This window comes from Aureococcus anophagefferens, assembly GCF_000186865.1.
Source record: "Aureococcus anophagefferens unplaced genomic scaffold AURANscaffold_8, whole genome shotgun sequence".
Classification (NCBI taxonomy): domain Eukaryota; class Pelagophyceae; order Pelagomonadales; family Pelagomonadaceae; genus Aureococcus; species Aureococcus anophagefferens.
In genome coordinates, this window is record NW_008705568.1 from 730858 (window position 1) to 742036 (window position 11179).

An 11179-nucleotide genomic window follows, 5' to 3' on the forward strand; every position below is an offset into this window, starting at 1 on the left:
CGTCGTCCTGCCCCCGGACCGGTCGCGCCTCGTCCACGCGCGCACGGCGTCCGTGCGCTACCTGCTCTCGCACTGGGTCGACGACGGCGCGGACTGCGAGACCGTCGGCAACGCGGGCGGCTTCGGCCTCGAGCTCCGCGCGCTGAGCCGCGAGCTCGACGACCCGAGCTTCGCGTCGGCCGCCGACGCCATCTTCGACGAGATCGACACGGCCTGGTTCCAGGACGGCGCGAAGGACAGCGCGAGGCGACTGCCGCGGTACCCCGCGTGCGACTCGCGCGCGCGGTCGGACCTCAAGGACGCGGCAACGCTCTTTGGGAGCCTGCTGGGCGAGCAGCTCATCGGCAGCACCCACGGCGCCGCGCGCGCCGCCGCGCTCTACGACTGGTGGGAGCAGGGGCTCCTCGAGGAGGGCGCGGACGTGCTTCACAGCGCGGGCGACCTCACGTTCCCCGTGACGCCCGGCGGGACCCCCGCGGTCGAGGCCGCGACCTTCGGGCTGCCGGGCCTCCTGGCCCTCGGCGCGACGCACGCCTTCCGCAAGGGCAACGCGGACGAGGACGACAAGCGCGACGCGCTCGCGCTGGCCGCGCGCGTCGCCGAGGCCGTCCACGCGGCGCACGCGGCCGCGGGCGGGCTGGCGCCGGACGCCGCGACGCTCGTCGAGGGCGACGGCGTGCGCTTCGCGGCGGTGCGACCGAGCTACGACCTCGACGAGACCTACGCGTACTCGCTGCTCGTGCTCTACCGGACCACGGGCGACGAGAAATACCGCGACCGCGGCTGGGCCCTCTTCGAGCAGATCGCCCAGCGCTGCGCCGTCGGCGGGGCCTTCGCGGGGCTCGTGGACGTCTTCGGCGACGCGCGGCGGAAACGCATGCCGTCGCACTTCGTCGGCGCGACGCTCAAGCACCTCTACCTCCTCTTCTCCGAAAAGGACCACTATTCCCTGGACGACTGGGTCTTTACCAATGGCGGCCACCTCGTCGCGGCGACGCACCGCTGCGACGGGCGGGACTGCTCCGGGCCCGAGGACCGGCCCTGGAAGTACGCGGTCCCCGTGGACCTCCTCTTCTTCGGGTCGCTGCTCGTCCTCGCGCAGGTCTGCCTCCCGCGGTCCACGTGGACGGGGACGCCCAAGAAGGACCGGTAAAAGGCATTTACGACGACCCTCGTCTCATCCGTGCTTCGAGACTCGTCTTCGAATGGAAGAACAGGATGAGCGAGTAGCGGAGGCCGGCCGTGAGCGGCGCGACGCCGTGGCACAGCCCACCCCGGTGCGTCGTCGCGGCGCCGAGGCGCCGCGGCACGGCGCGGCATCTGCCGCCGTAGGCGGCCACGAGCTCGCCGCCCGCGTGGCCCTCGCTCAGCGCGACGTTCGCCGTGAACGCGTTGCCGTCGACGTGCCACTTCATGAACGGCCGCTCGTCCGCCGCGTAGCGCCTCAGGAAGCAACCCACGCGGTAAAAGTCGTCGGCGTCGGCCCCGAACGCGTCGCAGGGCAGCGCCCGGAGCGCGGCGACGTCGGCCGCGCCGAGGATGCCGGGCAGGTCGCGGTCGAAGTCGACGTTGACTTGAAAATCCGGCAATCGGTCCGTGTTGTCGAGCGCCATCTGCGACGCCATCTCCGCGTCGCAGTGGTCGCGCAGCGCGGCGCAGGACGCCGCGGACAGCGCGGGCGCCGTCGCGACGCCGTCGGTCCGCTCGAGTTCCGCCGTCGCGACGGCGGTCGAAGGCGCGTCGCCCGCGAGCACCGACGCCAGAAGCGCCGCGGCGTCGGCGCGCTCCGGGCGCAGGAGCGCGTCGGCTTCGAGCGATGGCTGCATTTGCCAGGACCAGTCGAACTGGTCCCGGACGACGTTCGGGGTGAGAGTCGTCGCGAGGGCTTGTGTTTGTAGAGGCAGCAGGAGCAGGAGGGCTGCCAGCGTCCGTTTTCGTTGTTTGGCGTACATTGCTGATGTTCTAGGCGTCGTTGGGTGCATCACTGGTACTCTTAGGCTGCGCATGCGGTGCGGTTCGGCGCGTGACGTGCATAGCATCGATGGCGCCGGCTGCAACCAGCATCAACATCGCAGTCGGGCGCGCATCCCCTTCAATAACTTGGTCAACATCACATCACCTTCGTCGCGACCGTCGAGAGCTTCGACGCTCTCCGAAGCGGATCATCGAGCCGGAGCTGTAACTTCCCACTCGAGCTGTGCGTCGTCGCCCCGACCTAGGATCGCAGACATTTCCAGAAGCATGCGTGCGACAATCATCGTAACGCTCTGCGCCACGGCCACGGCGCTGGCGCCGTCGCGACACGCCGCGAAGCCGCGCGCTCTCCTTTCCGAGGCCGCGCGCGCCGCCGCGGCCGCCGCCCTCGCGCTGCCGCTCCTCGTTTCGCCGGCCTACGCCGCCGTGGCGCCGGACAACACCGGCGTCGAGGCGACGTCCTCCTTCTTCGCCGAGGCGTCCAAGTCCAAGTTCCAAAAGGTCGAGCGCGACACGACGAGCCCCTTCGGGCTCGAGGCGGGCGTGAAGACGCCCTTCGAGAAGGGCGCGGCCAAGGAGGTCGCCGCGGAGGTCAAGGCGGCCGAAAGCCTCGCGGCGAAGAAGGCGAACCTCGTCGCCGACATCAAGGAGTCCGAGAAGGCGGCGGTGGGCGACAAGGCGCCCGCCGTCGAGTTCAAGGCGTCGGCGCAGAAGAAGGAGACGCCGGCCTGGGTCAAGTACGAGCCGCCGCCGGCGCCCGTCGTCGAGGTCGTCGCGGCGCCGGAGCCCGCGGAGCCGGCCTTCACGATCACGTCGAAGCGCGAGGATCCCAACGTCGCCGCGACGAACGAGTGGTTCAAGGAGGCGGCCAAGTCCAAGGCCAAGCCGGCGCCCAAGAAGGCGCCCGTCGTCGAGGCCAAGGAGGACCCTTTCGCGGCGCTCTCCTCCAAGGTCGAGGCGCGCTACTGAGGAGACGCGAACCGCGCCGCGGTCCGCGCGCGATCCTGTCGTGTAATACCAAAGCAAAGCGTTCTTCGGTGTTGTTTTGTGGGTTGCGATTTCTGCCGCCGCCATTGCAGGCGCCGGCCTTCCGGCATCGGTATCGCGACGCGACGCGGACGGCAACATCGGCTGCTTTTCGAGCATTTCGGGTCGTCTCCTCGCCACAAGGACGGCCACGCCGGCGGCCGCCGCGGATCACCGCGCGGCCGGCGCGTCGCGATGATCCCGGACGCGGCGCCGCCGACCTACGACGAGTACGTCGGCGCCAGTCCCGAGCCGCCGCAGGCGTCGGGCAACCCGACGCAGTGGGCTTTGGCGGCCTGCGCCGCGGACCCGGCCATGCGGCGCGCGTTCCTCGAGGCCGGCGCGTCGCGGGGCTGGGTCGGCGGCGCCAAGGTGCGGCGCTACTGCGAGCGCGAGGGCCTCATGCGGAGCGGCGAGGGCGGGCCCGGCGTCGCCAAGGGCGTGTTAGCGTCGGCGTGGGAGCTCGCGGACGCGAAAAAGGACGCGCGCGGCCTGAGCTTCGACGAGTTCTGCGTCTTCATGCACCTGCTCTGCATCGCGACGGCCGGCGGGAACCTGCCCAAGGTGCTCCCGCTGGAGCTCGTGCCGCCCTCGACCTACGGCGTCGACTACGACTGGGACGCGCCCGCGGCGCCGCCGCCGCCGCCGCCGCCGCCCGCGCCGGAGACGGGCGACGACGAGGCGCTCGCGCGGTCTTTGCAGGAGACCTTCGACGAGGAGCAGCGCGCCGAGGCGCCGCCGCACCCCAACGACCGGCTCCCGACGGCGGCGGCGGAGCCGCTGCTGCGGCAGGCGGTGCTGGAGGAGCGCGCGTACGAGCACGAGCGCCTCGCGTCCAACGGCCACTACTCCGCGGCCCACCTCATCCCCGGCGCGGACCCGAGCCCCTGGAAGGCCGACGTGCCCAGCGGCGTCTTCGGCGACCCCGTCGCGGCGTCGATCCAGTCGCAGACGCGCGACGATCTCGAGACGCAGCTCGCGCTCCTGCGCCCCTGGGGCCGGGGCGCCTGGCGGGTCGTGGAGCACTGGCACTACGGCGACCGCTTCGACAAACTCGACGGGTCGTCGGGCCCCTGCCGCCGGCGGACCTGGGCGCGCGAGTGCCGCGAGATGGGCGCGGCGGGCGGCGGCGCGCCGCGGCCGCCGGGCGACGACGACGACGCGGCGGGCGTGCCCCTGGGCGACGGGTCGTCCCTGGCGCCCCGGGCGCTGCGGAGTCTCCTCCTGAGCCAGGGCGGCGTCCTCGAGCTCGGCAAGACGCTCTACGCGTGCGACGAGGCTCTGGAGAACGAGCGGTGGCTGCCCGGGGGCCGCGGCTTCTCGCCCGCGCACCTGCTGCCGACGGACGTGGGCCCCTGGAGCTCGCTCGACGGGTCCCTCTGCGGGCCGGACCGGCTCACGGTGGCGCCGCCGCGCGACGCCGAGGCCTGGACGTTGGTCTCCGAGTGGCGCGCGCACGTCGACGCGTCAACGACGGACCGCCGCGGCTGGACCTACGCGCGCGCGCTGCCGTCGCCGAACCACGTCGGCGCCGCGCCCATCGGGGGCGCGTCCCAGCCCTTCGCGGGGGCCCTCGCGCGGCGGCGGCGCTGGGTCGTCGTCTACTCGAGGCCTTTGGCGCGGCCGGCGCCCGCGGAGCTCGGCCCCGCGGCCCGGCGCGGCGCCGCTCGCGCGGCCGCCGCCGGCCTTCCTCGCGCGGCTCCAGGACTCGTTCCGCCTCGGCGTCCACGAGCTGAACCGCCGCCTCGGCGCCGTCGACGAGCGGCCGCCTGTGTGGAATTCAACCACTGGTTCAGGGGGTCCTGACCAAACTTCAGAATTCTCTAGCTCGTTCAAATCGACGTCGATTCGGCTGATTTTTGGACGAATCGATTGCTCTCGTCGAGTTCTCGAAGCACAGCCGAAGAGCTTGCGTCGAAACTGTCGCATACGCTCACATTGAAGTCGAGTTGAAGATTTGAATTCCACACAGGCGGCCGCGGTTCCGGCGCGCGTCCGACGCGACGCCCGACGACTCGTCGTTCGCGGCGCGCTGGGACCAGCCGGCGGCGAACCGGTGCCGCGCGTCGCTCAACGCCTTCGTGCGCAACTTCGGCAAGCACGAGACGCCGGGCACGTCCGACGAGGCGCGCGCGGCCCGCGTGAAGCGCTTCGTGAACCACGCCGCGCGGCTGCTCCGGGGCCAGGCGCCGTGGAACGCCGAGAGCCCCGAGGACTTTGAACTCACGGTGGACCACCTCGAGGCCATGCTCTACACGGCGCTCGCGCGGGGCTCGCCGCCGGAGCCGGGCTTCCGGCTCATCTGCGAGGCGGACGCGGACGACGACGCGCTCGCGCACCGGTTCTCCGTGTTCCACGGGGCGCTGACGTTTCGCATGCTCGACGCGCCGGACGTGGCGCGCTTCGAGGCCTTTGGGCGGGCGCTGGCGGCGCTGAATTTGGTGCCGGACGAGTTGACGCCGCGGCGCGCGACGAAGCGCATCCGCGAGGCCGTCGACTGCCTCTTCGAGTGCCTCGCGGCGCTCGCGCGCGAGGCGGGCGGCGACGGCGGCGACGTCGTGCCGGGCGCCGACGACCTGCTGCCCGTCGTCATCTTCGCGACGCTGAAGGCGCGGCCGCGGAAGCTGCACGCGGCGTTGAAGTTCGTGGAGCTTTATAGTTCCGAGGACAAGATGCGCGGCGAGGCGGGGTTCCTGTTGACGCAGCTCAGCGCGGCCGCGGCGTTCCTGACGACCCTGGGGGCGGACCAGCTGCGGGGCGTCGACGAAACAGCCTTTCGGGAGCTGCTCGCCGGCGAGCGGCGCACGCTCGCGGACCCGGAGATCCGCGTCGACGTCCACGAGGCCGACGACGGCGAGGCGGACGAGGTCAAGGGGTCGCCGCCCGGGCCCGTCGCGCCGGCCCTCGACGGCGCCGAGGCCAAGGGCGGCGGCGCGACGGACGACGAGGCCGAGGGCGACGTCGCGGACGAGGCGAAGGGCGTCGTCGACGAGGCCATGGCGGACGCCGCGGCCGACGAGGTCGAGGCGGACGCCGCGGACGAGCTCGAGGCGGACGCCGCGGACGAGGTCGAGGCGGACGTCGCGGACGAGGTCGGGGACGTCGCCGTCGAGGACGAGGTCAGGGACGTCGCCGTCGAGGACGAGGCGACTGCCTCGACGCCCACCGACGACGACGACGGCGACGAGACGCCGCTCGCGTTGAACCGCCCGTCGTAACGCAGTTTAGGCCATGATCTCGCGGAAGCGCGCCTCCAGCGCGGCCGCGTCCTCGCCGGCGGCGGGGCCGTCGTCGAAGCTCCGCCGCCGCAGCGCGCCCGTCGCGCCGGTGGCGGGGTCCATCTCGAAGGCCTCGGGCGCGAGGCTCACGAGCGCGCGGTAGGGCGTCAGGTCCTCCGCGAGGGGCGTGCGGTCGCCCTCGAGGCCGTTCGACGCGACGAGGCTCCGCTCGTACTTCTTGAGGAGCCGCTCGTGGTTCGCGAGGTGGAGCTCCGGCGGCGCCGGGGGCGTGGCCTTGCGCCGCGCGTCGTAGCCGCTGGGCTTCTCGAGCGCCCGCGCGTAGCGGTGCTTCCGCTCGACGCGGAGCGCGCCGCCGCTGATGCCCATGCGCTTCATCTGGGCCTCGAGGAACTCGTCGCCCGCGGCGAGGCCCGCCTCGCGCTGCTCCCGCGCGGCCCGGGCCGCCGCGCGCGCCCGGCACGCGGCCCCGGGCTTGGGCGGGCTCAAATTGGCCGGCGCGGACACGCTCTTCTTCAGCGCGGGCCTCTTCTTCTTCGGCGACAGCTTCTTCGCGGCCGCGTTGGCCCGCCGCCGCGCCGCCTCATCGCGCTCCGCGGCCGCGCGGCGCATGCGCTCGAGCACGGGGATCTCCTCCTCCTCCGGCGGCGCCTCCGGGGCGGCGTGTTCGGCGAGCGCTTGGACGAGCTTCGCCCGCAGCGGCGACGGCAGCGCCGCCGCGGGCGCGGGCGCGACGTCCCAGGGCGCGCGGGCCGCGGGCACGTCCCAGTCGACGCCCGTGCGCGCGGCGAGCGCCGCGAGGGACTCGACGGCGGGCAGCGGCGCGTCCGCGGGCGCCTCGGCCGCGGCCGCGTCGAACTTGAGGCGCTCGAGGAGCCGCGCGTTCTCGCGCTCGAGGTCGCGCATGCGCTCGAGCTTCGCCGCGCGCTTGCTCGCCCGCGTCGGCGACGGCTCCGGCGGCGGCGCCCCGGCGGGCTGCTTCCGGGGCCACGTCGCGAAGCCCGGGTCGGGCGCCGCGGGCCCGGCGGCGGAGTCGCGCTCGAGGTCGCGCGTCCAGTTGTTGTAGTCCATGACGGGGTGCGCCGGCGCCGGCGCCGGGCGCCGCCGCGCCGCCGGCGCGCCCCAGGCCTCGTCGTCGGCGCGCTTCTTCCGCCGGTAGCTCATGAGGGGCAGCACCTTCTTCCGCCGCCGGGCGGGCAGCGGCGCGTCGCACTGGCTCCCGTCGGCGCCGAGGCTCCCGTCCGTGCCCAGGCCGACGAAGCTGAAGATCGGCGTCCCATCGGCGCTCCGGTTGATGATGAGGGGCATGCTGGTCCGCCGCGGGCGCTGCCCAGACGGACGAGAGTACGAGAGCTACCGGCGGCAACCACCCGCGGATCGCTACCTTGAGGCTCATGTTGGCTTGTGTCGTCGAAGACGCGTCGACGCGCGCCGAGTACCGTCGAGTCCGATCGACCCTGCCGTAGTCGCGTCGACGCGCGCCCACGTGCTGCGCATTAGGGGACCCCCGGGTCCTCGGCCGCGAGCGCCGCGGCGTGCTCCATGCTCTCCCGGCGGGCCTTGCGCGCGCGGCGCCGCCGCTCCTGGGCCGCCTTGGGGTCGCGGGCGTCGACGTCGTTGTTCCGCAGGTCCAGGGACGCGAGGCTCCGGTTCCGCGCGACGGCCGCCGTGAGCCGGTCCGCGCCCGCCTCGCCGATGCTGTTGCCCGCGAGGTCCAGCGTCGTCAGCGACGTGTTCACGGCGAGCGCGTCGGCGAGCTTGATGGCGCCCGCGTCCGAGATGTCGTTGGACCAGAGGCTCAGCACCCGGAGCGGGCTCTCCTTGAGCTCGAGGGCCACGGCCATGAGCGTCGCGCCGTCGTCCCCGAGGCCGTTGCCCCGCAAGTTGATCGTCGAGATGTCCGCGCCGTCGAGGAGCGCCCCGGCGATGGTCGCCGCGCCGCCGGCGGACACGTAGCTCCCGAAGCAGTCGAGCGCCGCGTCCGTGACGCCGTCCGCGAGCGTCACGGTCAGCGCGGCGTGGAACTCGCGCGGCAGCAGGCGCTGGAGCGCCCTGCGGTGGGCCGCCCCCGCGTAGCGCGCGAGGGGCGCCCAGGCCGCGTAGCGCGCGTCGTCGTAGCCGTCGAAGGCGCGGCCCTCGGCGACGCGCGCGGCGTAGAACTCGCGCGACCGCTTGCACGTCGTCGCTAAAACGGGCACGAGCGTCGGCGCGAGGTCCATGAGGAAGTGCTGCACGGGCTCGAAGAGCACGAGGTTCGGCACGCCGGACGCGGCGTAGGCCGCGTCGACGTCGAGGGCCCACTGGGCCATGAACCCCTCCTCCTGGCCGTAGCTCACCGTCCGCGGCCGCGGGTTCGCCGCGCGGCTCTTCGGCGACAGCGCGTCGTAGGGCGGCGGCAGCGCGTCGCTGAAGTGCTCCACGCCCGTCGGGGAGCAGAGCGGGGGCGTGCCGGCGCCGCGCGCGGCATCCGCCCAGGCGCCGGAGGCCTCGTCGCCGGGGGGAGCGCCGCCGCCGGCGCACGTTTCGCCGGCGGCCGCCGCCGCGTCGCAGCGGTCGTCGGGGGCCAGCCGCGGCCCTCGTCCGGGGACCCGTCCGCGTACCAGGAGCCGCCCGGCGCGCGGCGATGTTCGTCCATAAATATCGTCAGCCCCGGGAAAGCTGCCCCAGATTACACCAAATCGCTGTGCAAGCCGCTTGGATGAAGTTTTAATGCGACGACACGCGCCCCCCGGCCCCCTCGCGGATCGCGCGCTCCTCCGCGGCGACGGTCGGCCAGTCGTCCCGCGGTATGTCCGGGTGCCAGAAGTGGACGAGCAGCACCACCCGGGGCCCCTCGACGACCTCGACCTCGTGCTCGAAGCTGTCGTCGAAGACGAGGCACTCGCCCTCGCGCCACTCGCGCGCCTCGCCGCCGACGGTGATCCGGGAGCCGCCCGGCGGCACGATGAGGCCCATGTGGACCGTGAGCCGCGCGTTCGTCGGCCCGCAGTGGGGCCGCAGCTTCGCGCCCGGCGCGAGGCACGAGAAGATCATCTGGCCGACGCCGCAATCCGCGCAGTCCGCGACTTCGGGGATCCGGCGCAGCGTCGCCGTCGTCCGCGGGCACGCGCGGCCGTCGAGGAGCTGGCACTGGCGCCAGCGGTCCGCGCCGCCCGCGAGGTCCTGGTCCCGGCGCGACACGTTGCCGAAGGCGCGGCCCGCGGCGGGCGAGGACACGAAATGGTCCAGCTCCGCGCGGATGACGTCCGCGTGGCTCTCGAGGACCGCGGTCCAGGGGAAGCGCCGCGCGTCGTGCCAGGGCGCCGCCTCCAGGTGCGGGAGGAAGTGGGGCGGCCGCTGGCGGCCGTCGCGCCAGAAGGGCGTCCCCGGCGCCGCGGCGACCGCGAACCCGCGCGCGCGGCAGCCGTCGACGTCCCGCAAGCGGTCGAAGAGGCTCTGGAGCTCGAGGTGCGCGTCGAGGAAGGCGCGGCGGTTCGCGCCCGCGCTCTTCGGCGCGCAGCGCGCCGCGACCTCGTCCCAGAGGGCCGCGGCCTCGCGGAGCCGCCGCTCCGGCGCGCCGGGGCCCGCGACGTCGCGCGCGCGCGCGACCAAAGCCTCGAGCGACATGTCCCGGGCCCTCGGCGGCGCCGGCTCGGCCTTGGCCATCATGGCCTCGTGCATGGCCGCCCAGGTCGCGTGGAGCGCCGGCTCCCGGGCGATCTCGATCCGCATGGCCTCGACGTAGGCCTCGGGCCCGAGGAGCGCGCGGAAGCTCTCGACTCCGGCGATGCGGTCGTCCTGCTGCTCGATCTTCCGGCGGCAGCGCAGGACGACGTCGCCGTCGCGGCCCGGGCTCGACGCGAGGACGCCGTCGTCGGGCAGCAGCACGGCGGCGCCGCCGGTGAGGATGTACGACGCCGCGTCGACGCCGTCGCGCGCCTGGCTGACGAGCGGCCAGAGCGCGGCGACGGTCATCTCCTTGCGCAGCGTGATCCTCAGCGGCTTCGGGCCGTGCTCGAAGGTGACGAGCACCTTGCGCGCCTTCGGCCGCTTGCTCTGGCCGGTCGCGAGGAGGGGGACATCGGAGGCCATTACATCGGAGGCCCGAGTGAAGACATGTTAATAGACGATTTCAGATTCTTCTGTCCGAGGCTTCAAACAAAAATTATGTATCGAAATTAATGTATCTCCCGCAGTGGCGCCGAGTTACGCGAACTCGCGCTCTTGGCAATCGAATGCCAAGAGCGTGAGTTCCTGGAACTCAAACCGAAGTCGGCGAGTTGGGCCCCCGCGCCCACCCTGGCGGGCTGCGCGCGGTCGTGGCCATGTACGGTGACATATTCCGGCGTTTCTTCGGCTTGGAAGCGCGACGGGCCGCCCGGGGGACGGGCTGCTCGGCGCCGAGTCGTTCGTGATGGCGCGCCCGGGCCGCGCAGAGCCCCCGCGCCGGTGCTCTGGGGCCGCGCGGCTCGTGCTCGGGGTCCCATTGGCTGCCGGGATCCAGGGGCAGCCTCGCGCGACGGTTGAACCCGATCCGGGTGCTGCGCGGCGCGGGGTGCGCGCACGTGTCGCGGAGACCTTGGAAGTCAAAGTCTTCGACCTCTATGGTCGAGCGCATCAAAGGGGACTCCCACACTACATAGACGAACGATCCCCGACGCTCCGTGAACTCGAACACGACGGAAAAGGGTGCGGGGGACGCGAGCAACCCTTTCCCGACCCCTTGCGGCGCCTCGTGCGCGACGCGACGCAATCCTGGGGAGTGACATCCCGCGGGGAATGTGTCGTCGACAGGCTTCCGATCCTCGCTGCAGCGGGGGTTGTCTCTTGACTCGGTTCCTGCGTCGAGCTACGGGCTGGTGAAGACGACTTTTTCGTCCATAGCCGACGCGGACTTCGTGTCACGGCATCAAATACCGACGTAAACTTAGTGATACAATTTGTTGGAAAGCCAATCTGAAATC

General features: G+C 72.9%; 2 protein-coding genes across 2 annotated transcripts; one reads left to right on the forward strand and one right to left on the reverse strand.

Moving 5' to 3' along the window:
- Positions 1 to 781: 781 nt before the first annotated feature.
- On the forward strand, positions 782 to 982 carry AURANDRAFT_8953 (hypothetical protein; the record flags this gene model as incomplete). The annotated part of the gene is made up of 1 exon (XM_009038284.1): positions 782 to 982. A coding segment is annotated over one exon (201 nt), but the record flags the coding sequence as incomplete, so codon positions are not given.
- Positions 983 to 6224: 5242 nt separating this feature from the next.
- On the reverse strand, positions 6225 to 10307 carry AURANDRAFT_63853 (hypothetical protein; the record flags this gene model as incomplete). Its single annotated transcript, XM_009038526.1, has 3 exons — positions 6225 to 7562; positions 7742 to 8650; positions 8958 to 10307. The coding sequence occupies 3 exons, from the start codon at positions 10305 to 10307 to the stop codon at positions 6225 to 6227; spliced, it is 3597 nt and encodes a 1198-aa protein (XP_009036774.1).
- Positions 10308 to 11179: the final 872 nt, after the last annotated feature.